This window comes from Euprymna scolopes, chromosome 21, assembly GCF_053919585.1.
Source record: "Euprymna scolopes isolate OS-2025 chromosome 21, ASM5391958v1, whole genome shotgun sequence".
Classification (NCBI taxonomy): domain Eukaryota; kingdom Metazoa; phylum Mollusca; class Cephalopoda; order Sepiida; family Sepiolidae; genus Euprymna; species Euprymna scolopes.
The window spans coordinates 115,606,029-115,633,365 of NC_136502.1; the positions used below are offsets into that span (position 1 = coordinate 115,606,029).

At 33.0% G+C, this 27,337-nt stretch overlaps 1 protein-coding gene across 2 annotated transcripts in view; it reads right to left on the reverse strand.

Moving 5' to 3' along the window:
• Nucleotides 1–12,690: 12,690 nt before the first annotated feature.
• LOC145242666 (protocadherin beta-15-like) overlaps nt 12,691–27,337 on the reverse strand; it is a 92,810-nt gene continuing 78,163 nt past the window's right edge. The window contains exons 3-5 of one of the 2 annotated variants that reach the window (XR_013862795.1): nt 24,182–24,234; nt 21,316–21,439; nt 15,647–15,987 (exon numbers count right to left, since the gene is read on the reverse strand). Coding sequence is in view for 1 of the 2 variants with exons in the window: in XM_080105796.1 (XP_079961922.1) it covers nt 15,740–15,987; nt 21,316–21,439 (372 nt within the window). In the remaining variant the exon portion in view is untranslated. Of the gene's footprint in view, nt 15,988–21,315; nt 21,440–24,181; nt 24,235–27,337 lie in introns of both variants that reach the window. The other variant, XM_080105796.1, reaches the window with a different exon arrangement.

The following is a 27,337-nucleotide window of genomic DNA, read 5'->3' on the forward strand; positions in this document are numbered from 1 at the left end:
CTTGAGGCTTGCATTTACAAATATCCATGGGCTTAGAACTAACTTAGATGATGTTGAATCATTTCTCTTCGTAAACACCCCGGATATCTTAGCAGTAAATGAAACTAACCTACACTCCTCCATTCCCTCTAACCACTTTAACATGCTTGGTTATCTCCCACTCTGCTGTAAGGACTCGGAGAGACATATACATGGGCTTGTAGTCTATATTCGTAACACCTTCCCTCTGACTTGAGAAACAAAACTAGAATCAGATGACCAGGCCTTTATGTGCTTAAGGCTAAAAATGCAACATAATATTAGCTACTTGTATTTTCTCTACCGCTCTCTCTCAACCCAAGACTGTACCCTAATAAACAAAGTCTCTGACAGCATAGATATAGCACTTTCCCTCGATACTAGTACACAAGTACATGTATTTGGTGACTTCAATGTCCACCACAGTAACTGGCTTGGATTCTCTACTTACAGCGACGTAGCTGGTAGCACAACACATAGCTTCTCTATAACTCGGTTACATTTCCGACACGTTTCCCAGACCAGCAAGATCAACATGCCTCACTTCTAGATCTATTTCTGACCACAGTTCTCGATGATTGTATAACAAATGCCTACAGCCCACTCGAGAATGCTGATCACGCTGTAATAATTGTAGAAATTGCTCTAAATTCTCGCCCTAAAACTGAAGACCCATTGCTCAAAACAACGAGGTATTACAAAAAGAGATGCCCCATGGCGAAATATCTTTTGTCTTGTAGCTGAACAGCGTGCAAATGAGACCACTGAATGGTTCAAAACTGCAATTGAAGTACATATTCCCACACGGAAATTCTATAGCAAGCGCCACTCTCTCCAATGGTTTACTTCTGCTTGTGCAGCTGCCATTGCTCAAAGGCAGATTCAACCAACATAAGTCCAGTTCCAACAGACAGAAGTATATAGAAGCTAAAAGTAATTGTAAGAGAGAAATAGCGACAGCTAAGACAGAATACACTGAAACCACCAGAAAACGCATTGAAAAATCTACAACAGCATAGTAAATAATGGGCAGTCAACGATTCCCCCACTACCAAACAATCATGAGGTTGCTTGCACGGAAACCGACAAGGCTAACCTGCTTGCAAGTCGGTTTGCCTTAAACTCCACACTGGACCCAACACACCACTCCCTTCCCAACTTTCCTTTGTGGACAGACGCCACACTAGAAGATTTAAAAATCACCCTCTCTCATGTACATGGTATCATAAAAATTCTAGACACCTCAAAAGCAAGTGGACCCGAGATCATCCCGGCTGTGCTATTAAAAAAATGCTCTGCTGAAGTTGCTGCAGTTCTCTACAAACTTTAGAATAAATGCCTTAACGAATCTTGCTTTCCCGACTGCTGGAAAACTGCTTCTGTGGTACCAGTCTTCAAGAACTCTGGTGAAAGTACTGACGCATCAAATTATCGCCCCATTAGCCGTCTCCCCTTCTTCGGCAAAATATTTGAGTCCTTAATTAATCAACACCTTACAGCTGTTAAACTCCTGACTGACAAACAATATGGATTTAGGCAAACCCGTTCCACAACAGATATCATAACTATAATCTCTGAACGTATATACTGTTCACTGGACAAAAGAGGGGAGAGTAGAGCAGTAGCTCTGGATATATATAAGGCTTTTGACAGGGTATGGCACGATGGTCTTCTAAGGAAAATTAGATCATATGGTATCACTGAAGAATACATAATGTAATTAAATCCTTCTTAAGTAAGAGAAAAATCCAAGTTGTCTTCAACGGTCATAAATCTAAACAATATGATATAAATGCGGGAGTACCTCAGGGATCTATCCTTGGTCCTTTATTATTCCTTATATTCATAAATGACCTCCCTGATAAAATTGTTTCGCAGATGGATATATTTGCTGATGACACCACTCTCTATGACAGACATGAGGGGAAAACAAATGAACACATATCTAAGGAAATGACAGAAACCCTAGAGGATGACCTCCAATCTGAAGTGGAATTGGGACAAAAATGGATGGTCACATTCAATGCTGCCAAGACTAAGCTTGTTTCCTTCAATAATTACAAGAAACCTTCTCTATCACCAACAGCAATGGCCAAGAACACATTACCTTTTTTTTTTTTTTTTTTTTTTACACAGTGATCACCACTTATCAAGGCCCGGAAGCCACTCAGGGATAAGGGTTATTGCAAGTACATTAAGTTAGTGAGGAGATTTGCTGAAGTGTTTACTTAAGGGGGCGGTTCATTAGGAATTTGTTAACATTGGACTTGAAGACATCCAAGTTGTAGTCCGGAGGGAAGCAGGCAGACGGAACAGAGTTCCACAGGCGTGCAGTTCTAAGAAAGAAGCTTTGTTCATGGAATCCGCATTTTGATTTAGGCACAGATATAGAGTGGGGGAAATTTTTCACAGTGGATTCAGCTAGACGGGTGTTTTTCGTGAAAGATTGGTGAGGGAGGACCAGGGATTGGAGTTCAGACGAGCACCTGCCATGAAAATAACGATAAAACAAGGATAGGCTCGCAACGTCTCTTCTGTGGGAGAGGGGTTGCAGGGTAGAGAAAAGGGCATCCCCCACTAAACCACGAAGTCTATTTTGTACTCTGTCAAGGTATGATAGGCTGTTTTTGGCAGCTCCTGCCCAGATATGGCAACAGTATTCCATCCTTGGCCGTACTTGGCTTTTATATAGATAGAGAATTGCATCAGTAGTGAGATATCTTCTGGAGCGGTAGAAGGATCCCGCCATCTTTCCAGCGACCTTGGCAACAGACTTGATGTACGTGTTCCATTTCAGATCAGGAGTAAAGATCAAACCCAGAAGCTTGTCAAAACACGGGGCCTCACCCAGACGAGAGCCATCCATCACAATTGATGCCATCTGGGGATCAGAGCGTTGATGATGTAAGGATAGGAGTTTGGTTTTGGATGCATTAAAGGTAACTAGCCACATCTTCCCCCACTGAACCACGCGCTCGAGATCAGAGGAGAGAGAATCAGAGTTTGGCCTTGTCTGACGCTGACGAGATGACCTCTGGTCCATTGATAATGGTTGGGATAGAACGCACACTTCTGTTCAGGATCCTATTTGTTATTTGCCAAAACTGGTGGGAACCAAGCCGCTGATCAGCTACCTTGGATTTAACAGACTGGGCATATAGCTCTCTTGCATTTTTTATTACTCTTTTACATTGGTTGCTGGCAGTCCTGAAAGCAGCTTTAGTCTCAGTGCATCTATTACGTTGGTAGCTATGGAAAAAGTGATTTCTGTGCGCGATAGCAGCAGCACATTCTGGGGAGAACCATGGCTGGCTGTTAGGTTTTTGTTGGAATTTTTTAGATGGTATGAATTGGTCTATGCCTACAATTAACCATTCGGTCAGATCTGATACTATAGAGGACACTTCCTTTTTAAACATGGAGTGCAGAGGTAAATCAGATATGAATGTACGGAAGCTATCACAGTCAGCCATAGAGTATCGGTATACAGTATGGTGGAGGGGTACGTCTGGGGGCTTCTTACATTTCGTTTTTATCTTAACTGATACGACGGAGTGGTCGGAGAATCCTAGAGGAGAATGAACGGTACATGAACATAGCTCAGGGGGCGTTGAGAGAAAAAGGTCTAAGAGGCTTGCATATTGAGTGGGTGTATCGGGAACACGGGTGGGTTCGCGAACAATCTGAGTGAGGTCATAAGCAATGGCAAAATCATGACAAAACCTCCCCTCATCATCTGTCTTATTTGAATGGGTCAGCCATTCCACGTTATGGACGTTGAAGTCACCACAGATGTGGATGTTAGCCGAGGGATGTGAAGACAGTATGTGGTCTATTTTCTCAGATATGCTCTTAAAGATAGTAACTCCGCTGTTGTGGGGCCTATAGAGGGCAAATATAAATGCAGTGGTGTTAGCAAGTGCAACCCTGAAGCACATATAGGGTAAATTAGGATCTTCTCTAGAGATATCCCTGCCACATGGGAAGCCATCCTTAATGTAGGCACATATTCCATGCCCATGGCGATCTTGGGAGTCAGATTTAGCTGTTAAATTGGAGTATCCATTAATTATGAACTCATCTAGGGAAGTGGTCGGTCCTATTCCAGTTTCACATAGAAATAATATGTCTGGTTTCGTCTCCTGTAATTGGGTTTCAACCTCTGGAAGGTTGGAACGTAGACCCCTGATATTGGAGAAGGAGACCTGGTAGTAGGGGTCTACGCTGGAAGATGGGGTTCTAGGTTTAATCGAAAGTACTTCCTTTAAACTCTTCGGCCTAATGTTTACAGGGAACATTAACTGGAATAGATACATTGAGAGCATTGCCAAGGCTGCTGCAAAGAAGGTGGGCTCTCTCTACCGTGCTAGAAAACTACTTATACCTGAAAGTATCCTGTACCTCTAAAAGGTCACCATTCGCCCATGTATGAGTATTGTTGTCACATTTGGGCTGGTGCATCTGCTGCTTGTCTCTCACTCCTGGACAGGGTTCAAAAGAGAGTCGCCAACCTCATAGGTCCTGAACTGTTATCTAAGCTTCAGCCTCTGTCCCACTGACGAAATGTTGCATCCCTCTGCCTGTTCTACAAGTACTTTAATGGTGAATGCTCTGACGAACTACAAGCACTTGTAACCTCTCAACGTGAATACCCCCAACAAACCCGACAAGCCGCTATGTCCCACCCCTTTACAGCAGAGATCCCTAGGTTTAAGAAAGCCTTCTACTCCAGTAGTTTCTTCCCCAGAACTGCTAAACTTTGGAACTCCCTTCCGGTATTCTGCGTTTCCAACTGTACTGACATGCAGAAGTTCAAGTGTAATGTGAACAGACATCTTGCTGCTCAACTCCCTACATAATATCCCTGCAACTTATGTCCTTGATAGTAGCCCCCTACTTCAAAGTGGCACTGTGCCTTGTTTGGGGTGAAAATTGATTTAAAAAAAAAACATGTCAAAGTCATATCAAACTTGGTGACCGATCAATTACACCAGAAGAGTGTCTGAAGTTGACCCACAAGTATGTGTATGTGGTTACATGTTCTTGTTAGCTGAGAAAATAGTCGGAGTTGGATTGAGGACATCAACAGAAGACGATGATCTGAAAAGCGTCTCCTCTCAGGAGGGGGGGGGCGTCTCAGACGTGGGACGTGTAAGAACTAACCACCCAGGGAAAGATCGACGATCACTCCTCTGCTAGAAATCATGCCTGGGAGTGAATAAACTACATAAAAAGACACAGCGTCTTGGTATCTCTATTGAAACGTCTTCATTTATACAAAATCCTTCTTCCAAGAATTGCTGAAAATCTTCCAGAGGCTGACCAGCAGAACCAGGTATGTCTTTGAATAAATGTGTTTATGTTATATCTTCACACACACACACACACACACACACACACACACACACACACACACACACCAAAAGAGTTAATTACACACTAAGAAAATGTTAAGAACACACACCTTGACGATGAACTACAACAAAATAACCTAGGGTTCAGATAGTGAAGAACCACCATTGATATTTAGTGTTATTTTCTTTTGTTTGTTTGTTTGTTTGTTTGTTTGTTTATTTGTTTGTTTTTTGTTTGTTTCTTTTTTGTCGTTGTTTTCGTTTGTTTGTTTATTTATATATATTTTTTTTTTTTGCTTGATTTTGTTTTATATAAAACTTGTATTTTAAAAGAAGCAATAAGAAAAAGATTAGCAATTTTAAACCAAACCTTAGACATTGTTAAAAAAAATATCTTTGTAAAAACAGGTCCGTAGAAAATAAATATTATTGTATTTGTTGGGAAAGGAAAAATTAATTGTACAAAAATCGTAATTTGTAGAATAATTTCTTTATTTAACAAATTATAGAAATTATCGATTCATTTTGTAAATAGTATTTCAAAAGATAAATCAAATATTACAGTATCGTTTGTTTTTGTGCTGACCTAGACCAGTGCCTCAAAATTATGTTTGCATCTTAACAGTTTTATTGGTCGGAATAAGTATTTTGAGACAAAAACTGAACCGAACAAAATATGTTCGTGTCAATAGCATAATGAAGAAAACAAACGCAAAAAATACGCTAGCTGGTATAAAGCAGAGGTACATCAGATTGATTCCTATTTGGGTCTGAATTCTTTAAATGTGTATTAATATACATGTAGATATAGTCATCCATAGAGGGTGCTTTTATCGTATCATTACTAATATTTTAAAGAGTTTTAATGAGTATATGAAAGACACAATACGAAAGTTCAAATATTTAATGTTTTTATGATATTTATCCAAAGTAAAACTTCGTTTAAAATCCAATTAGGAAATTTTAGTTTCTTTAGAGCATTTTAAAAGGTTTGGGAGAGTAGAATATGGGTAGCACCATTGCTTATAAAAACTCAAATATATCAGATTTGCATGTAATTTGATCACTAGTTCGCAACTAAATAGGATACCTTAAATTTCAAGTTCACTGATAATTGCGTAAGCATGAAAAACTATGTATAAAAGAATAACTATTATTTAATTGTGATCATATATATATATATATATATATATATATATATATATATGACTATTTCATTTAATCACATAAATTAATATACGAAAGTATAATTTTATGCGTAAACTTTAAGTATTTACTTCAACAGTGCTCAATACATAGGTAGAGCTAGCTTAATTGCCATACATATTTTCATAACATACCATACATATATATATATATATATATATTATATATATATATATATATACACGAGGGGTGTGCAATAAGTAATGCCCCTGACCCACTTCCAGTTGTCTGATCTAGCTGAGAGTTTGCATGTGCAATGATTTATATCTCTACGGGTTATGTGGCAAATTACAGCTCTGAACTAGTTGTGGTTTCTGTTTTACAGGTGTTTGAACTGAGTCAGGTGTGAAATGGAGCCTGTTGAATGTCGAGCAGTAATCCGGTTTTTGTATTTGAAATGACGCACACCACAGGAGACTTTTGATGAAATGAAAGAAATTATGGTGATAATGCCCCATCATATGACCTTGTAAAACGCTGGCATCGTGAATTCAAACATGGCCAGAAGTCTGTGGAAACAGCTCCCAGACCTGGTCGCCCCCCTTCTGCCATTGATGAGACATCTGTCCGTCAAGTTGAGGCTGCCATTTTGGAAGATCGGCGCATTACTATTCGCCAAATAGCCCAAGATGTCAAGATTAGTACAGGGTCTGTGGAAACTATCATTCATGACCATTTGCATATGCATAAGGTGTCTGCCAGATCAATTCCCAGGTTGCTCACACTATTCCAGAAGCGAGAACATCAAGTGCTCGAGGATGAATTTGGAGATGTGCCAAGAAGATGAGTCAGTTTTCAAAAGACTGATTACACAGGATGAAACCTGGGTCCATCACTATGATCCAGAGACCAAAGCCCAGTCAATGCAGTGGAAGCACTTGGACTCACCACCTCCAAAGAAAGCAAGTGTGCAGCCCTCCGCTGGCAAGCTGGCAAGGTCATGCTGACAGTCTTCTGGGACCAGGACGGAGTAGTGATGACAGATTTCCTGGCAAAGGGTACCACAATTACAGGAGCCTATTATGCTTCACTTTTGAGGAAATTAAGGGAAGCTATCAAAATCAAGAGGCGGGGTAAGATCAGCAAGACAATGCTCCAGTCCACAACTCGCATGTCGCCAAATCAGAAGCACAGGCGTGTGGTTATGAAATCCTTCCTCATCCTCCCTACTCTCCTGATCTTGCACCCTCTGACTTTCACCTCTTCCCAGCCATGAAGCTGTTTTTGAAAGGAAAGCGTTTCCCAGATGATGCAGCCTTGATTTCTGAAGCCACGTCGTGGTTGGAGGACCAACCTGGGGTGTTCTACAAAAATGGTCACCAGAGCTGCATCAAACGATGGAAGAAATGCATAACTCTGGGTGGTTCCTATGTAGAGAAATACTAATCACTGTGCCAAATTTCATTGCTTTACTGCTATGGTAAGTGGGTCAGGGGCATTACTTATTGCACGCCCCTCGTATATAACATTTTATTTCAAGTACACTGTTGATTGTGTAAGCATGACAAACTAGTGTCTGTATGTATAAAAGAATAATTATTATTTAATTATATATATATATACATATGTGTGTGTATATATATACATATGTGTGTGTGTATATATATACATATGTGTGTGTATATATATATATATATATATATATATATATATATATATATATAATTATTTTTTTACTATAATAATTAAATAATTAAATACCTACAGACACTAGTGTTTCATCTTTTCGGGATTCTTCAGTGCTGGGTGTCACGATTAACACCAGCCGAACGATTCGAACCCCGCAACACGAGACATCTCTGACTCAATTAGCGGAGACCGTATCCATTCGGCTACCATTAACCGCGTGAAATAGCGTTGAATTTAAACATTTTTAATTTTAAATGTTCATTTACGTCAGTCAGAGAGTGATCTAATCGTTATACGATGATCTATGCATAAGAGCTAAATTGACCGACTTTAATTCAACTGAAAGTGCTCAACGATAAGAAATGAATTTCTTAAAGGGGCTGTCATAATTATTTTTTTACTATAATAATTAAATATTTTTTTACTATAATAATTAAATAATTAAATACCTATATATATATATATATATATATATATATATATATATATATATATATATATATATATATATATATATATATATATATATATATATAATTTTATGGGTACATAATTTTATAATTTTAAAAGCAGGCAGCCCGACATTGCTCGGTCGTAAAATACGCATCAATATTATATGTTAATTAATACAGAAGCATGCAAGTATTATGGGGTTTTTTTTTGGGGGGGGGGGGTCTAAACCGTTCACTTCTTGTAAGTAAAAAAGAAAAGAAAAAAATACTCCGGCTGAGATCGAAATCAAAACCTAAAGACAGTGAGTCAAGTACGATAACTATTATTCCAGTTTGGCACGATCCTTAAAAATATTTTCAAACTATTTATTCTTAGCATAATTCATCTGTGATATGAACTATTCACGGAAGTACATTCAAGGAACAGTTAGCAAACAGATAAAAATCCGAGGACTCCCACATACCAAATTTTTAAATTTGACCCCTTAGCAACCCTTTTTTTCCAGATGGAAACCGATTAAAAAGTTTTCCACGTGTCTGAATACCCTACACCAAATTACAAATCTGTAGATCAAAATTAGTTGAGTATATAGGTTGAGAAGTGCCCTCACACACACACACACATACATTCTCACTTATATAGATATATAGATAATGTTTTTTAAGACCTCTTAAGCTTAAGCTTTAAATTTAAAACATTTTCTAGAATCAAAATCATGTGGAATTTGATCAAAATTGGAATAAGAATTCTAGATATAAAGTTTAGTGGCATTATATCTTGATTTTACTCTTCCTAGAGGGTGGGGGGCATAGAATGTGAAAATCTTATGCCGTGGACGGGTAATTTTCTAGTTCCTGTAAAAGTCATTTATTGTTTGAAAAATTAATTCTGCCCATTCTGGAGCGGTTATTCTTCTAGTATTATTATACCGAAAGAATGTAACCAAATTTCAGCTAGAATTTATATTTTCATAAATTTACCGTACAGATAATTGCTTCAAAATTGCAAAAAACGTGGATATGGACAGGAAATTAAAAATTACTAGCAGGCTGCCCAACGTTGCCCGGTTGTAAAATATGCTTAAGTATGATATTTTAATTCATGCAAATTTAGTATTCATTATTATAGAGCCAATTCCCTATTGATTATTATATTGTACCCAATATATAGTAGTGATTTCAAAAGATTTAACAAATATGACTTGAGTGCTATCGGCTAGAATTGAAACCAAAACATTTAGCTTTCCAGTATTATTTGTTATCATCTGAGCTAAGCATATAAAAAAATCCATATAATTACGTCAGCCAAATTACAATTTTTTCCAATTTTTACCCCTTAGTAGCTATTCTTACCGGCTAAAACTCTAAATTGAATATTTTCACAGGTCAGAATCTCCCTATATATCAAGTTTCAAATTTGTAGACCAAAAATTGACAGAGTAGGTTGGTAGAGATCGTTCCTCACACAGACAGACAAGATCACTTTTATATATAGATAGATATATTAAATAAACAGGCCAAAATATGATTTCATAATTACTCCTGGTGTGGCTAGACATAGCGAAATGCAAAATCTGATCCGCATTGTGGTAATTAAGTGGTCTTACTGCTAAACCATTTCAGCATCCCGCGAAATGGAATCGAAATTATCTTTTTGCTTTTGCAAAGAATTTTGTTCGCATTATGCAGCATAATTACAGGGTGGAATGATAAAATTGTTGCCCAAGAAAAGATAACATGATTCCATTTCCGTTTGATGAAAACCGTTTTTATTTTTTTGTTGTTGCATTCCATGTTAGCCAGTTCTGCACAAATCCCAAGAACGATATGAGCCTCTTATCATGTCTAAAAGTGACATAAGCGAGATCAGAGATGCGCCACTGTACAACTCATGCTCTCTATTGATCAAAGTTATTACAACAGGACCATTGCCAGCACCCTCAAAATGCATCGCTGAATTGCCACAAAAAAACAAAGACGTTCCCAGGATGATGAAAACAAAGTTTCCAGCCACGGTTATGGATTTTGGTGTGGTTTCAAACGAGAGCTACATCATGCCACTACACATCTTCGAAGTCGACTTGAAATTAAACACCAAAGTGTACCTGGATGTGCTGAAGAGTGTGATGATCCCCTGGTGCAATAAGATGGCCGCTGAACTCGGCGCCCACATGTCCAAAGTGACCTAGGTTTGGCTTTAGAAGGAGTGCTACACATTTGTACTCTTCTTTCGCCGACCCCTCCTCCTCCAACCTGAACCCGCTGAACTACTTTGTTTGGTCATACGTCGAAAGCATCACCAACATGACTTACCACAACACCAAAACCAGCCTGATCGCCAGCATATGCCGAGTATTCGCTGAACTCCAACAGTGCTTGTGGAAAAGGCATGCTCTCTGTTCTAGACCTGTATTGAGGCGGTGATTGAGGCTGAAGGCAGCTACATTGAATAAATGTCAGCTCTACTACATAATCAAATTACTTGAATTGATTTTTTCAATAAAAGTTTTAAAATTAAGCTGTAGTGTTGTTTTCTTTAGAGTGACAATTTTATCGTCCATCCTGTATACTAGGTAGAAACCATGGTACTTCTGCGGTATAAGGACCGTGCTATCACTGGAATCATCCAGAAGTTGCCAAAATGCTGAGTGCCTTAATCCTAATGCAAAAAAACAAAATTATAAAGAAAACATTTGTTTGTTAACATTGTTTTATTATAGTACAAAATCTAAATATTTACTTTTATTTGAACAAGATAAATCAAAGAAAAAACATAAAAAGAAGAAAAAAATTTTTCATATAAAAAAAATTCAGACACATTTCTTCTTTACTATCAATTGTCTGTTATTCAAAAAAATAAATTCATAAAACTTACCTTACAATAATTTTTTTTTCTTTTTGGTTTGAATTTTATTTTTCTAAAAGTTTTGTAAAAATTGTCCAATAATTATTCAAGAATATTGTTTTTATTTTTCAATTAATTTTTCATTGAATTACGTCTGTACTGACGCAAATAATATATTTTTAATAGAAACAACCACACTTTTTGGTACGACTGCTAGCTTCAGTCGGTGCAATGGCTGCCACAAGACAGAGCAGACAGTAGACAAACAGATAGTAGGTTTATGCCAGAGTTTGACCTTCTTCTAAATGCATATTTTAATGAAGACAGAGGGTGCATATTTTAATAAAAACAGAGAGTGCATTTCTCTACGCACCTCCCTCTCCACCCACCCAGATACTCACCTGGATATTTCTGTAACATTACACGGTGGAGGGTGGGGGTTCAGTTATTCGAACATTTTTAAAAAGCATCGAATCTGTAATTAAATTCTAAAAAAAAATTTTTAATCGAATTTGGGAATTTAGAACAGAATTGGTAATTGTCCCATCACTAATATATATATATATATATATATATATATATATATATATATATATATATATATATATATATATGTGTGTGTGTGTGTGTGTGTGTGTGTGCATAAGCCTGACGAATCCTAGAGTGGATGAAACGCCGAATATTCAGTGTAGCTTAATCGCCATATATAATTTATAAATTACTATATATATGTATATATATGTATATATATATATGTATATATATGTATATATATATACATATGTATATATATATATATATACATATGTATATATATATATATATATATATATATATATATATATATATATATATATATATATATATATATATATATATATAATAACATAGTAACACAGAAACGTTTATTTCATTTGAACAAAGGAATGCGTCAACAATTTTAGATTGAAATCACGTAAAAAGAAAATTTTTTAAATCATGTGAAGATTCTTCTCCCACGCTCGTACCGGAACCCGATTGATGGTGTATTTATGTGAGAGAGTGAATAATACTTCGAGGATACAATATACAGGATAGAAACGTTTGCAGTTATTCAATTGTGGGAGTTTGTTTTGATTATTTCCTGTGCTGTTTAATAAGTTGCGGCATAAGTGACGCTCTTTCTTTAATTTTGATGAAATTGATGAATTTTAATGAAGTTGATGAATTTTAATGAAATTGATGAATTTTAATGAAATTGATGAATTTTAATGAAATTGATGAATTTTAATGTTCAATTATAATTAAAAAGGTTTAAAGTTTGTTCTAATTAAACAAAGGGCGTTACTTATGCCACACCACAAATCGAACTTTGAAGAGAGGAGTAGCGGTGCATACAAGCAAGTCAAATAAGCAGGTGAAGAAAGAACCTTAAAATATTTTTTTAATGATTTTTACTCGATCGCTCATGTGTAACAAAGCCGCTGGCGCGGGTGAGCAGTAGTAGCAGCCACACGAGACACGTATGCAAATGACCAAGTCATTGTGCATTGTGACGTCACATCGGAAGAAGAGAGGGGAAAAATGTACCATGTAGCGAGGATCAGAAAAAAAGTGTGTCGGATGAGATGGACGTGTGGCCCCATGAGACTTTTAAGCCCGTGTTGAGATGGCAGGGTTTTATAAACTACATGACAGACGAGATAAACAAAGAGACTTTTAAAACAAGATGCAGTGCGTCAGTTTTGGAAAGTGCCATGATTAAATATCTTTTATTTCAACTGGAAAATCTGAGTCGAATTTCTTCCTTTTATTTGTTTCCTTCCGACTGTCTCAGATACAACGTGTTGGGTCCGAGTGTTAAAATGTAACAACACCGTTGAAGAAAATTAATGATTACCTTACACATAATTAACCACAGCATCATCATCACGTGACTTAAAATGGTTCATGTGATTTGAAAGTACTAACAAATAGTTCTTTTATAAACCGTGTGGTGCTGTGAGTCGAACAGGTGATTACGGTTCACGTAAATTTAAGGTGAGTGAAATTAATAGTTGTATGTTGAAGTTGCAGGTTGGAAAAGGAACCATAGCGAACTTTAGCTGTTTGTTTGCCAACTCAGTTACAAGTTGATGCTACCCGACACGGACGTCTATTGCTGTACCTATCGGAATAAATCTATTTTAGAATATTATATCTGCGTATTGTTTTCCATTCAATGATACAAAAGTTTGTTCAAATGCTTTATTTATTTATTTTTATTTTTTGAACTGGTCAAGACCAATAAGAAAATAAGGTATATAATCTCTCAATCAGAAAGAACAATGGTTATAATGATAAATAATAAGTGGGACAGATGGACATTCCGCAGTTGTATATTTCTATAATGTAATTCCAGATTATGGATATATTGGATCATATTTTTCAAGCATTATTATTTACATGTTTCAGACAGTTATCCTTGTCACAGTTGTTACTATTTTTTTCATAATGTTTCAGGCATTGTTTTTTATCGTGACGTGGCTCGAACATATAATTTTGGTTCCGTATATTTAAACGACAAATAAACAGCATTTTCAATAGAATAACCGATTAAAAAATCAAAATAATCAATCAATTAACTAATTAGCTAATTCGTTGATTGATTTTTTATATTTTGCAAAAATGTTTCTGATATATGTTTTATTCCAGGTAAATATTTTCCAGGGGTGAAGCAAGCGATGAATTTTTAACAAAGTTAATGCAAAAGTGCTCAATACCTAAGTAGGACAAGATATACTTTTTATTTATTTTACATAAGCATTAATATGTCGATACACATTCATGAGCATGTTTCGGTCAGCTAGTTACAAGTAACTAGAGACATCTTCAGGCGCTATCGCCGGAAGAGGTATTTAATTACTTATAAGTTGATAATCGAAACATGCTCATGAATGTATAGCGACAAACAAATGCTAATGTAAAACAAATTAAAAATATATTATATACATTTTTTATATATTTTAAAATTTATGTTAACCAGTGGTGCATTTTTACTAATCTTTATTCTCTGATGAAAAGACATTATCTTTGAAAACTCAGGGGTCAACGATTTTTCTTTATTATAATTCCTTGTTTCAATTTTTAATGGATCAATAAACATTATGAGCATTTTTTTTTTCTTATTCTTGAATTGGTCTATTTAGTACATTGAGCTTTTTATTATCTTGATAGTTTCCAATCTTAAGATAATATTTATATTTAATATTTATCTTTGTAATTTATATATATATATATATATATATATATATATATATATATATATATATATATATAAACAAAACAAATCAGTAAAAATTAAGTTTATAATAAAAAAAAACTTCTGTAAACTTGGAGTGAATATAAACATTAATATTTATATAGTAATCCGAAACAAATAATAAAGCTCGATGCAACCAAGATAGAGAATAGAGCTTCTTATATATATTGTTTATATATATATATATATATATATATATATATATATATATATATATATATATATATATATATATATATATATTGGCAAAACCCAAAAACAACAAAAGGAATAACTTCATATTTGTATTTTTCGGATATGACAATTGTTTCCACATCAACCAGACAATTGTAAATTTTATGTTATTAAAAAATTTTCGTGGTGAACATCTCTTCAGATATGTTGGAAAAAATACAAAGTTTGTACATATCTTGACGCATTTACTTCTGTTATAACTATATCGGGCAGTGAGTACCGCTCCCTCCTGCTTTTAATAAGTCCACCATCGGTGTTGAAGAAATTTATATGGGCCCTATTTTCGTATATTTGTTCTAAATTACAGTGAGAATGGTTAAATTTAGACTCTTTTGAAACCTGACAAAAATTCTGAATTAATGAGATTTATGGTTTCCTACTTTTAATTTACTATTTTTAGTGTTTTATTTTTTTATTTGTTAATCAATCTCAAATAATTTGATTAGATTTTAACGTTTACTCAAAATTCAAAACTCTCATATAGAAAGATTCGTATTTTGTGTTTTACATTACTTAAATTCTTATTGATGTATGTACACTGCCATTGGCTAAAATATGTATATATATATATATATATATATATATATATATGTATATATGTGTGTGTGTGTGTGTGTGTGTGTGTGTGTGTGTGTGTGTGTGTGTGTGTGTGTGTGTGTTGGGGTGTATAAAGATACAAAAGGATAATTTTTTTTTTTTTTCAGATTGTAATAAAAATTTATCATACGCATTTGGATTGCATGTGTTGTAATTGTGACTCCATTTGCGATTCGTTTAGTTCGTTTTCCCCCGTCGAGGAGCGTAGGTCAATCCACTGCGTGCAATCGGGGATGTGTCCAATGTTTGATGGGTTTGAACACCGTGCAATAGTTTTTTTGTTTCTGCGGGATAAAAACTGTTTGTGTAATGACTTCTTTTGTTGGTCCATACAAGATGAGTGTGCTTTACAACAGGAAGACAGTCTTTTGCCTGCAAAACAAAAAAAAGAGAGGGGAAAAGCAAGATTTCTGTTATTATATTAAAGCTGATTTAATCAACGTTTGTTTCCATTAGGCCTGTTTTCTATATATTCCAATCACACAAAATACATGATAAAATATTCTTTAGTTTTGTGGTTGGGTTTGAAAAACTTCCATTTTTAATCCTCTCTGTTAGATTAAATTTGCAATGAACTCACCAAATAATGCATCTTTATCACTCTCACTCCGATGTTTGACCCATACCCCTGCTCTATTTTATATATTATTTCTGTCTCTCTCTCTCTCTCTCTGTCTCTCTCTCTCTCTCTATCTATCTATTTCTCTCTCTTCCTCTCTTTATATATGTAGCAGAAACAAATAGAACTCTTTTCTTGTGCGTCAGTGCCTCCCCTGATTGTGCGATATGGCACATACTGACCAATCAGAGGCATAGCGCAGGGATCTTCCTTGCCCCCTAAAGGAACTATAACTGCTTCCGTCCCGGACGAGAAAAACTCTACCCTTTTCCAGCGAGACGTCAAAGAGAGCGGACCTGTTTCCTCACACTCTCTTTCTTCCTACACCGGCATCTACAATTCCCACTTGGGATTAACTACCGGGCAAAGGCAGACGAGTTCTATCCTAGCTACATCTAAATGGCATCATGCCCTTGCTTCAATAAACCTTTTCCTTGCAAGTTTTACGAAGTCGTTTGTTCGTTTATTCAGTAGCTTGCGTTGAAATATTTATTTTATTAGGAAGTGCCCGAAAAGCATTAGCTCAACTCTCTAAATATATATATATATATATATATATATATATATATATATATATATATATATATATATATATATATATATATATACTAGCAGGCCGCCCAGCATTGCCTGGTCGTAAACTACACATAAATATTATATTTTAATTCATATAGAAACTGAGATATGCGCATGCGAGTATTATGTTCCCATTTACTTGCCTCCCCACGAGGACAGAGTTAGACAAAAGGTCGGTTTTTAATGTGGGGAAAATCCAGCTCCCCAAAAAGAGGCACTCTGAATAGAAACAAAAATTTAAATTGTCTTCGTCATGAAGGATTTCTCCTCCACTGAAAATACTCGGGCTGAGATTGAAAGCAAAGCCGAAAGACAGTGATTCAAGTACGATAACCATTAGGCCAGCTTGATATGATCTTTAAAAGTCTTTTCAAACCTACTTATTCATAACATAATAAATCTGCCATGTGAACTATCCACGCATGTGGATTCATGGAACAGTTAGCAAACATGAAAATCCGACGACCCCCATGTACCAATTTTTCAATTTTGGCTCCTTAGCAGCCCTTTTTCCGGATGAAAACCGATTAAAAAGTTTTCCACATGTCTAAATATACAATATACCAAATTTGAAGTCTGAAGATCAAAAATCTGTAAATTTATTATTCAACAGAATACTCCCGAGAGCAAATTTCAAAGTCCTTATTCCACAGAGATTCAAAGAATGCTATTCTTCTTCTCATCAGAGGACAGAAAGAAATCAGCAAATTATATTTGTAGCAAAGCCAGATTTGCTGGTTGATGCATTAGATGAAACTACAATTCATGATAGTCATAAATTGTAAAATGTTCATGTCTGTTAAAATATGTGGGAGGAAATTTGGAAAAAAATGTAGGAAATGTGGAAAAGAACATGAACAACCCAGGAATAAATTCCCTGCCTGTTTGAAGACTCTTTCAATGGTAATCCGCAAAATGAAAGAGAATTCTTTAAACGGAATCCAATAGTTAGAGTTTAAAATCCATTGTGTAATATAATCCGGTTAGAAGAAGATTTCAATGCAGCTCAAATTCATAAAAATTGTTCTTCTAATCAGTTGTGTAATCCAAATATAGCGAGGTTAATCTTTAGTTTAATAGAATTGAGAAAGATAGAAAAATATAGAAACAGAATATATATATATATATATATATATATATATATATATATATATATATATATATATATATAATTTTTATTGTATTGAATTTAGGTAAACAATATTATCATTAACAACTACAATAAATTTTCTATTTCAATCTTAAAAGATATTTTCAGATGACAAGAGACTTCTGTTCTTATGTGGGCTAGTCATTTGATCGGCCGCGAATAAGAACATAAGTCTTTTGTCACTTGACGATATCTTTTAAGATTGAAACAGTAAATTTATTGTAGCGGCTTATGGTAATTTTGTTTACCTTAATTGAATACAATAAAAATTATATATATATATATATAAATATATTACTATCAACAACCTCATGGAAATTTAATGGTTTTTACTTTTGTATATTTTAACCTGGAATATATATATATATATATATATATATATATATATATATATATATATATATATATATATAATGTTTCGATACTATTTTGTGACCAAGAGCGGAAGTCCGCTTGAAATATAAAAAATAACGATAAAAATATTAAATACAAAAAGTAACATCGTTTTTCAAGCTTCAAAAACCCTCATAACCTTTAAATCAATATATATATATATATATATATATATATATATAAATATATATATATATATATTCCAGAGTGAAAATATTCAAAAGATTAGAATTATTGAATTTCAACAAGGATCGTTGATAGTGCTCAATCAGAGAGAGCAAATTTATAATTTTTATTTTCTTTAAGTAAATATCTAGCTACAATTTGCAGACCCTTTCGATCATTATTGATCTCAGCAGGCAAGAAAAAATTTTGAAAATTTCAAAAATTAAAATACTTTTTTATAATTTTAGAGGAGGAAATATTTTGCCATGTCTAACATGTCGCATGGTTTAAAAATTTTATTAAAATAAATTCTTATTTTCAAAATAATATTCAAATTTTTTTTCTTGCATGATGATATCAATAATGGTTGAAATGGGCGGCACATCGTAGCAAGATATGATTATATTTACTTAAAGAAAATAAAAAAAAATTATATATTAGTGGCCTGACAACCAAGCAAAAAAAAATAGAAGCAAAATTCATTCCAAAGGAGCAAAAGCCGGCTTGCTAGGACAATATATATATATATATATATATATATATATATATATATATATATATATATATATATATATATATATATATATATATATATATATATATATATATAAATGTATGCTAATTTGGGCATATTTTATGGGTTTGAAAATATAGGTTCTTTTTAATCAATTGTTATAAAATTTTAACCATAGAATAGTATTATAATCTTCTAAAAGTCTGCAAATTTTCATGTAGTTTCGTCCCATAGAACCAAAGATATGAGCATTTCAGTATTCAATTTGGCGACGAGTATAGATATATCCATATATAGATATACCACTTTTGGGGGAAATTTTATAAGTTCGAAATCTCGGCAACTACTGATCAGAATTTATGAAATGAAGTCTTGTTGGAAAGCTAATGACCTGACTTTTGTAGTGGGCTATGTGACATTTACCCTGAAGATCCTAGATTACTGTTTCCAGAGCTGGGGGATTGCTTTTCCATATTAATTTAAAGTAAAATGAGCACCCACTTTATGGTCACCCTGGCTATAAAGTGGGTGTTCATCATACGTTAAATTAATATAAAAAAGTGATTCCCCCCCCCCACTTTATGATTTCTTCATATCTTGAAAACTACTCGTTTCCTTGGATTTTTAGTGTTATTTTCGTTTTCAGCGCCCTCGAAAACATGTAATAGTGGTGAGTGGAAAGATACTGCCCCTTTACCAATACTTCAATCATAGTCACGAGTTGGACGAGGGGTAAGAGTTTAGGCTTCTAACCATGGGGTCCCGATTTCGAATCTCGCTAGATTCAGCCACTCTGATGAGTCGTAGACTACGAAACATGTGTCTGTGGATAATTATATAATTATGTATATATAATATATATATATTATATATATGTATATATAGTACATAAATTTGTTGAAATTCAAAGACATATTTTTCTCTTATATAACCCTTGTTTTTGTTTTTTTTTGTTTTTTTTTCGTTTGTTTTTTGTTTGTTTTTTTTTTTTGTTTGTTTTTTTTTGTTTTTGCTTTTTGTTGTTTATGTTTGTATTCTTTTTTTTTTTTTGTATAACTTATTTTAGTCCTTTTAGCCAAAATTTGATGGCTGTCTTCTTCATAGCAAACAACGGCAGTCGGGTGGATACAGTTGCAGCAACCTTGCTGCAAAATGGCGACCTGACTTCTTCTCGCCCAACAGCAACAAACTATGGTATTACATATTTAATAGTCCATAATAATTGGCTTTGTACATTCGCAGTTAACTTCACGATAGTTATGGCTTCTTCTTTTTTTTTTCTCTCTCATCATTTTGTTCTAGCTAAGGATGGGACATCCTACCGGATGTCAGACATTGACCCACTATCTCATACATTACAATCATTTTTTTAAAGATTTTAACCATCCTTTAAAGTGTGAGTGGTTGTATTTCTCTTGCACGTGATTCATCGGATAGATTTTCCAGGTAGTTTTTTTTTTTTTTTAATTCTTTTTTTTTAATTCTTTTTTTTTTTTTAATTCTTTTTTGAATTCTTTTTCATAAATCCAAAATCTGCTCTCATAATTACTGGAATAATGATAGAAATCTTCCTAAGATTCCAGTTTCTTTTCATGTCGCATATAAAAACCTTTATATTTCGTTATCTTTTATTTATCAGCTGTGTTTAACGCAGCATCATTGCTTTTTAATGAATTCAGTTGTTAAACGGCAGCGATTCTTATTTGGATTGTTTCTTCCGATTTTCGACATATCAACCATTTTTTGTGTTAGTTAATACTTAAAAAAAAACAATATCTATTTTCAACTATTGATTGCATAAAATCAATACAAGTGACTATTTTACTTACATCTGCGGAGACAAATTAGTATAGAAAAGTTTATCTTGCTTTGACTAAGGACAAATGAACTCCAGTGTAGCATCAGAACAGATACTACACTTGGATCTTAGTTATATAATTTATTGTTGACAAAAATTTTACAATAACATTGAAAAACAAATGCAAACAACAAACTTAGGTACAAAGCCCTCTAAGAAGGGGGGAAGGGGTGGTAACTCAAGTGAAAAAGTCAAAGGATATAGATTTTGGAGTCTTACTCTTGACTGGCAACATTTACCACAATACCGCATTCACTCTGTGGATCCTAATCTAACTAATAAATTCCCAGCGTTTTGAATAAAAAATCATATTTACAATTTGTAAAAAAATATCTGTATGTTGTGTATGCATTTTTTTTTTTTTTAGCCCAAAGGTCAGATTGTGAGTTTATGCCTTTTTTTTTTTTTTTTTTTTTTAAACCTACCTTGTTTCTTTGTCTTTCCAGCATCTCCATCAGGCCAGCCATCATCACTATCTGAGGAGATCAAGTTGTTTGGACAATTCGCTATCATCAGTTGCCGCTGTTCCCTTTCTTCACCATCTATTTCCTGTGAATGGCAGAACTCCAAAGAAATAAAAGTTGTACAATCACAATTCTTATACAAAATGGCGTTCATGAAATAATTTTAAATGGCCCAATGCTACCACATAAAAAAAATCAAAACGAAGAAGATCATGTTTATTACTGATTAATGTTACATGATCCCTTAAGCTTAAATAAATTCAATTGGAGTTTGCTGTGTTGGACATTTTGCATCCTAAGCAAAAACAATCACAAAAATTACAAAAAAATTAATTGGTCACAACAGATTGTCCTTAACAAAATAGAATTTCATATTTTTACATGGAATATTTTATATGTAGAATAGTGAGTAAGCGTGAAAACAGATTAGTGAAAATGAGGACACAAAGGTATCACTAAAACAAAATCAGGATATTTCGTTCGATTCATACGACCATAATCATTGGGTGTAAATAAGCTTTATTGAACAAAAAAATGAAACTTTCTATATAAAAAAGTGAGGAAGAAAAACTAGGAAAAGTAAAGAATGTTCGTCTCTTGTAAGGATCATCTATTATTCCATATATGAAAGATTCCATTTTGTCTGAAATTTTCATTTTATGTATAAACTACCTTATATATATATATATATATATATATATATATATATATATATATATATATATATATATATTTATATATATATATATATATATATATATATATATATATATATATATATATATATATTTATTTATATATATAAGGAGAGATTATGTGCTCTCCACTTATCTCGGCATTTGTTTCCAGTCGTCCTGTACATACACTTCACTTGTATTTAACAATATCGACTCAAGATGTGTTTGAAAATTGCACATCTCCTGCCACAAAAATTTTATATGCAGGCACCCTTCCGTGAGTATCCATAGTCTGTCAAAGACTGAAGGAGTCTAACATAATATATATATATATATATATATATATATATAATTACTTCATTTATTCGCATAAATTTAATATACGAAAGTATAGATTTATGCGTAAACTTTAAGTATTTACTTCAAAAGTGCTCAATACGTAGGTAGAGCTAGTTAGTAATTTATAAAATATATATGGCGATTAAGCTACACTGAATATTCTGCGTTTCATCCAACTATAGGATTCGTCAGGCTTATGCGCGAATTCTGTCGTTGCTTCTTGTTTTTATATATGTTGAGGATTTCTAGTTGGCCAATCAGCTTTCTAGTATCCACCGCGCCCCTTGGCTGGTAGGAAGGGGCGCGGTGGATACTAGAAAGCTGATTGGCCAACTAGAAATCCTCAACATGTATAAAAACAAGAAGCAACGACAGAATTCGCGCATAAGCCTGACGAATCCTATAGTTGGATGAAACGCAGAATATTCAGTGTAGCTTAATCGCCATATATATTTTATAAATTACTATATATATATATATATATATATATATATATATATATATATGTGTGTGTGTGTGTTTAGATAGACATAATAATATATATACATATCTATACATATATGCATATATACGGACATATACATATATATATATACATATATATATACATATAAATATATATTATATATGTAACATATATTTATATAATATATGTCATATAAATTATATATATATATATATTATATATATGATGATGATACTCCCATTAATTTCGGTGTATGAGCTTCCGCCATAACAACTAAGTTATTCGGAAATCCACAAAGATGATTTGCTCATAGTGATGAAGGCTTTCTGTAGAACCAACCACACTTTTCGATACAACTGCTAATCTTAGTCGGTACAATGACTGCCACAAGACAGAGCACACAGTACACCTCAGGTTTTTACATAAGGGTCTTCCTTCTTCTAAATGCATGTCTTAACAAAGACTGGGGTGCATCTTTCCCTGCGGATTAAATGCGCCCCAAGATACAAACCTGGAAATTTATATATATATATATATATATATATATATATGTATATATATAAATATATATATATATATAAATATATATATATATATATATATATATATATATATATATATATATAAATATATATATATATATAAATATATATATATATATATATATATATATATATATATATATATATATATAAAATCTAAGGTTATTGTTTTCCAGAGGTTAAGTAATCAATGAAGTTTAACGATATTAATACAAAAGTGCTCAATACCGAACTAGAACCGAGCATACTCTTTATTTGTTTTTACATAAGCAATAATATGTTGCTACACAGTCATGAGCATGTTTCGGTCGGCTAGTAACAAGTAACTAGAAACCTCTTCAGGCAACGAAAACATGCTCATGAGTGTGTAGCAAACAAAGTAATATATTGAAAAAGTAATAGGTTTTTCTTCATTTGTTTTTTTTTTTGGAACCCATGGAAATCGATATTTTCCCATTTAAAAGTAAAATTGGTGTATTTCCGGGGTTAAAGTATGAAAAAAGGTGACAATTTTGCTTCTTTTTTTTTTTTTCTCTCATCTTGAACAAGCATTTACCTCAATATTAAAGAATTAACCAGTTTAGGGTTATTTGAAAATGGTGTCGGAAAGGCATAATTTCTTAATGCTTACCCCGGCTGACATCTTCGTTAGTAAAATTGTAGATTAGATCCTAGGGATAAATTCCATGCAGAAACTAAGGCTGTTTGATATCGACTTCATATCTCAAAAACGTCAAGAAGGTAGCTGTTTGGTGAAAAATCGTTTCAAAATCATATTCTGAGAGGTTTTTAATATTACTTACAAAATTTGGGGATTTTCGCCGAATATTTCGTTGAGCCGCCATGCTGGGTTTTCCTACAGGATAAAAATGGGCGTTTTAAACAGCTGGCTTGGTTAGTATTCACGTGGTATAAATAATGACGGCAGTAGTGTTAAACCTGTTTAATTTCAGGGGACCAAATATATTTCCAGCGCCCCAATTATACTGGCAGCTGAAAGGAACGGATTTAGCATGACAATGTATATGACGTCATTTAAAACAAAATAATAGTGTATCTATTTTCAAGTTTGTTTGTTTTTTTTTTCCTGTGTGCAAATATGATTGTTTTTGATTATTTGCATATTTTCTCTATATTTAAATCCGATGAACCGATATAAAAAAAAAAGTAGTTACCTCCCTTTGTTCAAACTAATCGACCACTTCTCCTTTCTGAAAGCCCTATTTTGATTGGCCCGATCATTTTCACGTTTATTTTTAAATTAATAGAAACATGGACAGTGTGAGATCGGCAATCATGAACATTTTTATAAAGCATTGCATTTAGCTTTGATATGCGATTTAATATGGATTTGGAAAAAAAAAGATAAAAAGTCTCAGATGCTTTAAAAAAAAAATTAACGTCACACCTCACGTGATTGTCTACGTCATCTTTTACTGAAGTAAATAAACGTCCAAACCATCAGTTTGATGGGAGTGTGTAGTTGCATCCTTTATTTTTATTGCTTTCTCTGTGACTTCTGTTGCATGTGGTTGTTGGCTCTTTTTATCAAAACGATCGACCCTCCCCCCCTCCCCGAGAACATATTGTAAAAAAGCCACATGTATTTTTATTTTATAATTTTGTTTATTGTTTCGTTTGGAGCTGGGAAAATGTAATAACTTTTTGTTAGCTATAATTTTGAGGTGTCTCTTTTTTGTTTGTGCTTCTTTGCTATTTATTCATAAATAAAAAAAATAAATAGGAAAAGGAAAGAAATTTGAATTTGTTGTTGTTGTCGTTGTTGTTTTCCTTTCCTTTTTTTTTCAGTTTTAAGAAAGGGCATTTATTAACGGTATTTTCAAAAAAAAAAAAAAAAAGCGCCTGCATCTTCTTTCTTACAGTTTCTCTCACCCCGACATGTCATTCAAGACGTTCTTGTCACTAGTTTGATTCGCCCACTGTCGCAACCTGTGTCCTTTTCTTCTTTGCTTTTTTTTTTCCTTTCTCTTCCTCTGTTGTGACATCAGTTTGTACAACCTTTTTGTTAGCTAACTTTTCGCTAGCTAACTTTTCGTTAGCTAACTTTTTGTTAGCTAACTTTTCGTTAGCTAACTTTTTGTTAGCTATAATTTTGAGGTGTCTCTTTTTTGTTTGTGCTTGGCTATTTGTTTATATAAATAAATAAAAAATTAAATATGATAATTCTATAACTGTATCAGATTTATATACTAAAGAAATATGAATATACAACTAAGAAACAATAATTGTAGTACCATTGTGGTGTCCGCCTTACGGATAATAATGAATTTTTCTTCTTCCTATAAAGACCGAGACAATATGCACCGCAGGGTTATGCACAAGTGATGCATATTTGGCAGTCGGATTGACTTTTAAACACTTTCTTTATTTGTGTTTTCGCTTTTTTGTTCAATATATTTTGTTCCATGAAATAGCGAGTTTTGTCTTTCTTCCGATTCACAACAAGTATAATAGCTGGAAAATTGCTGTCAAGAACTCCAGTGAAAGAACTCATAAAATTATCGCATCATAAATCTCCACTCAGTCTTTGTCTTTAAATTTTAACACTCGGACCCAACACGTTGTGTCTGAGACAGTCACAAGGAAACAATCATATCCTGTGGCCTTTTTTGCCTTTGCTTTTCTTTTCCTTTCTCTTCCTCCGTTGTGACATCACTCTTCCTCCGTTGTGACAACCGGCTTGGTCATTTGTATTGCTGCTGCTCCTGCTGCTGCTGCCGCTACACACTAGGGGCTCTGTTACACATCTAGCGATAGTCCACCATCTTGAAAATGCTAAACTTTTCTTGACCAACAATATGGATTTAGCAGGTATCCGATCAGAACGCACATTCCATAATACAGTGGATAAGGCAGGTGAAACTAGGGCAGTAGTGTTTGATATATACAAAGTTCTTGATAAGGTTTGGTATGAAGGTCTGCCCATTAAAACCAACTCCTATTATTTTATATAATTTTTTTATTTTATATATTTTTTATTTTATAACTTTTTTATTTTATATATATTTTATTTTATATAACTTTTTTTATTTTATAACTTTTTTATTTTATATAACTTTTTTATTTCATATATTTTTTATTTTATATATTTTTTATTTTATATATTTTTTATTTTATAACTTTTTTATGTCATATATTTTTTATTTTATATATTTTTTATTTTATAACTTTTTTATGTCATATATTTTTTATTTTATATATTTTTTATTTTATATAACTTTTTTATTTTATAACTTTTTTATTTTATATATTTTTTATTTTATAACTTTTTCATGTTATAACTTTTTTATTTTATATATTTTTTATTTTATAACTTTTTTATTTTATATTTTTTTTTATTTTATAACTTTTTTATTTTATATATTTTTATTTTATATATTTTTTATTTTATATATTTTTTATTTTATATATTTTTTATTTTATATAACTTTTTTATTTCATATATTTTTATTTTATATATTTTTTATTTTATATATTTTTTATTTTATATAATTTTTTTATTTTATATATTTTTATTTTATAACTTTTTTACTTTATATATTTTATTTCATAACTTTTATTTTATATACTTTTTTATCTAATATTTTTTATTTTATAACTTTTTTATTTTATATATTTTTTATTTATAACTATTTATTATTATTATTATTATTATTATTATTATTATTATTATTATTATTATTCACTCACTAGGAGTTTTCACACAGGCCATCATCAAAGAATACTCTTTGAGAACAACTTCATATGTTCCCTAATACCATTTGCAAATTAATCTGTGTTATCGCAACAACTGATTACCATTGATTTCTTATTAGTAGCAGCCATTGGTCTTCACTAGAAATTGGTAGCAATAAGGTTTTACAAATGTTCCCAGTCCTCAATGGAGATCTCTTTTCGGTCTTTCCATCCTTCTTGTCCGGTGTCACTACTACTACTAC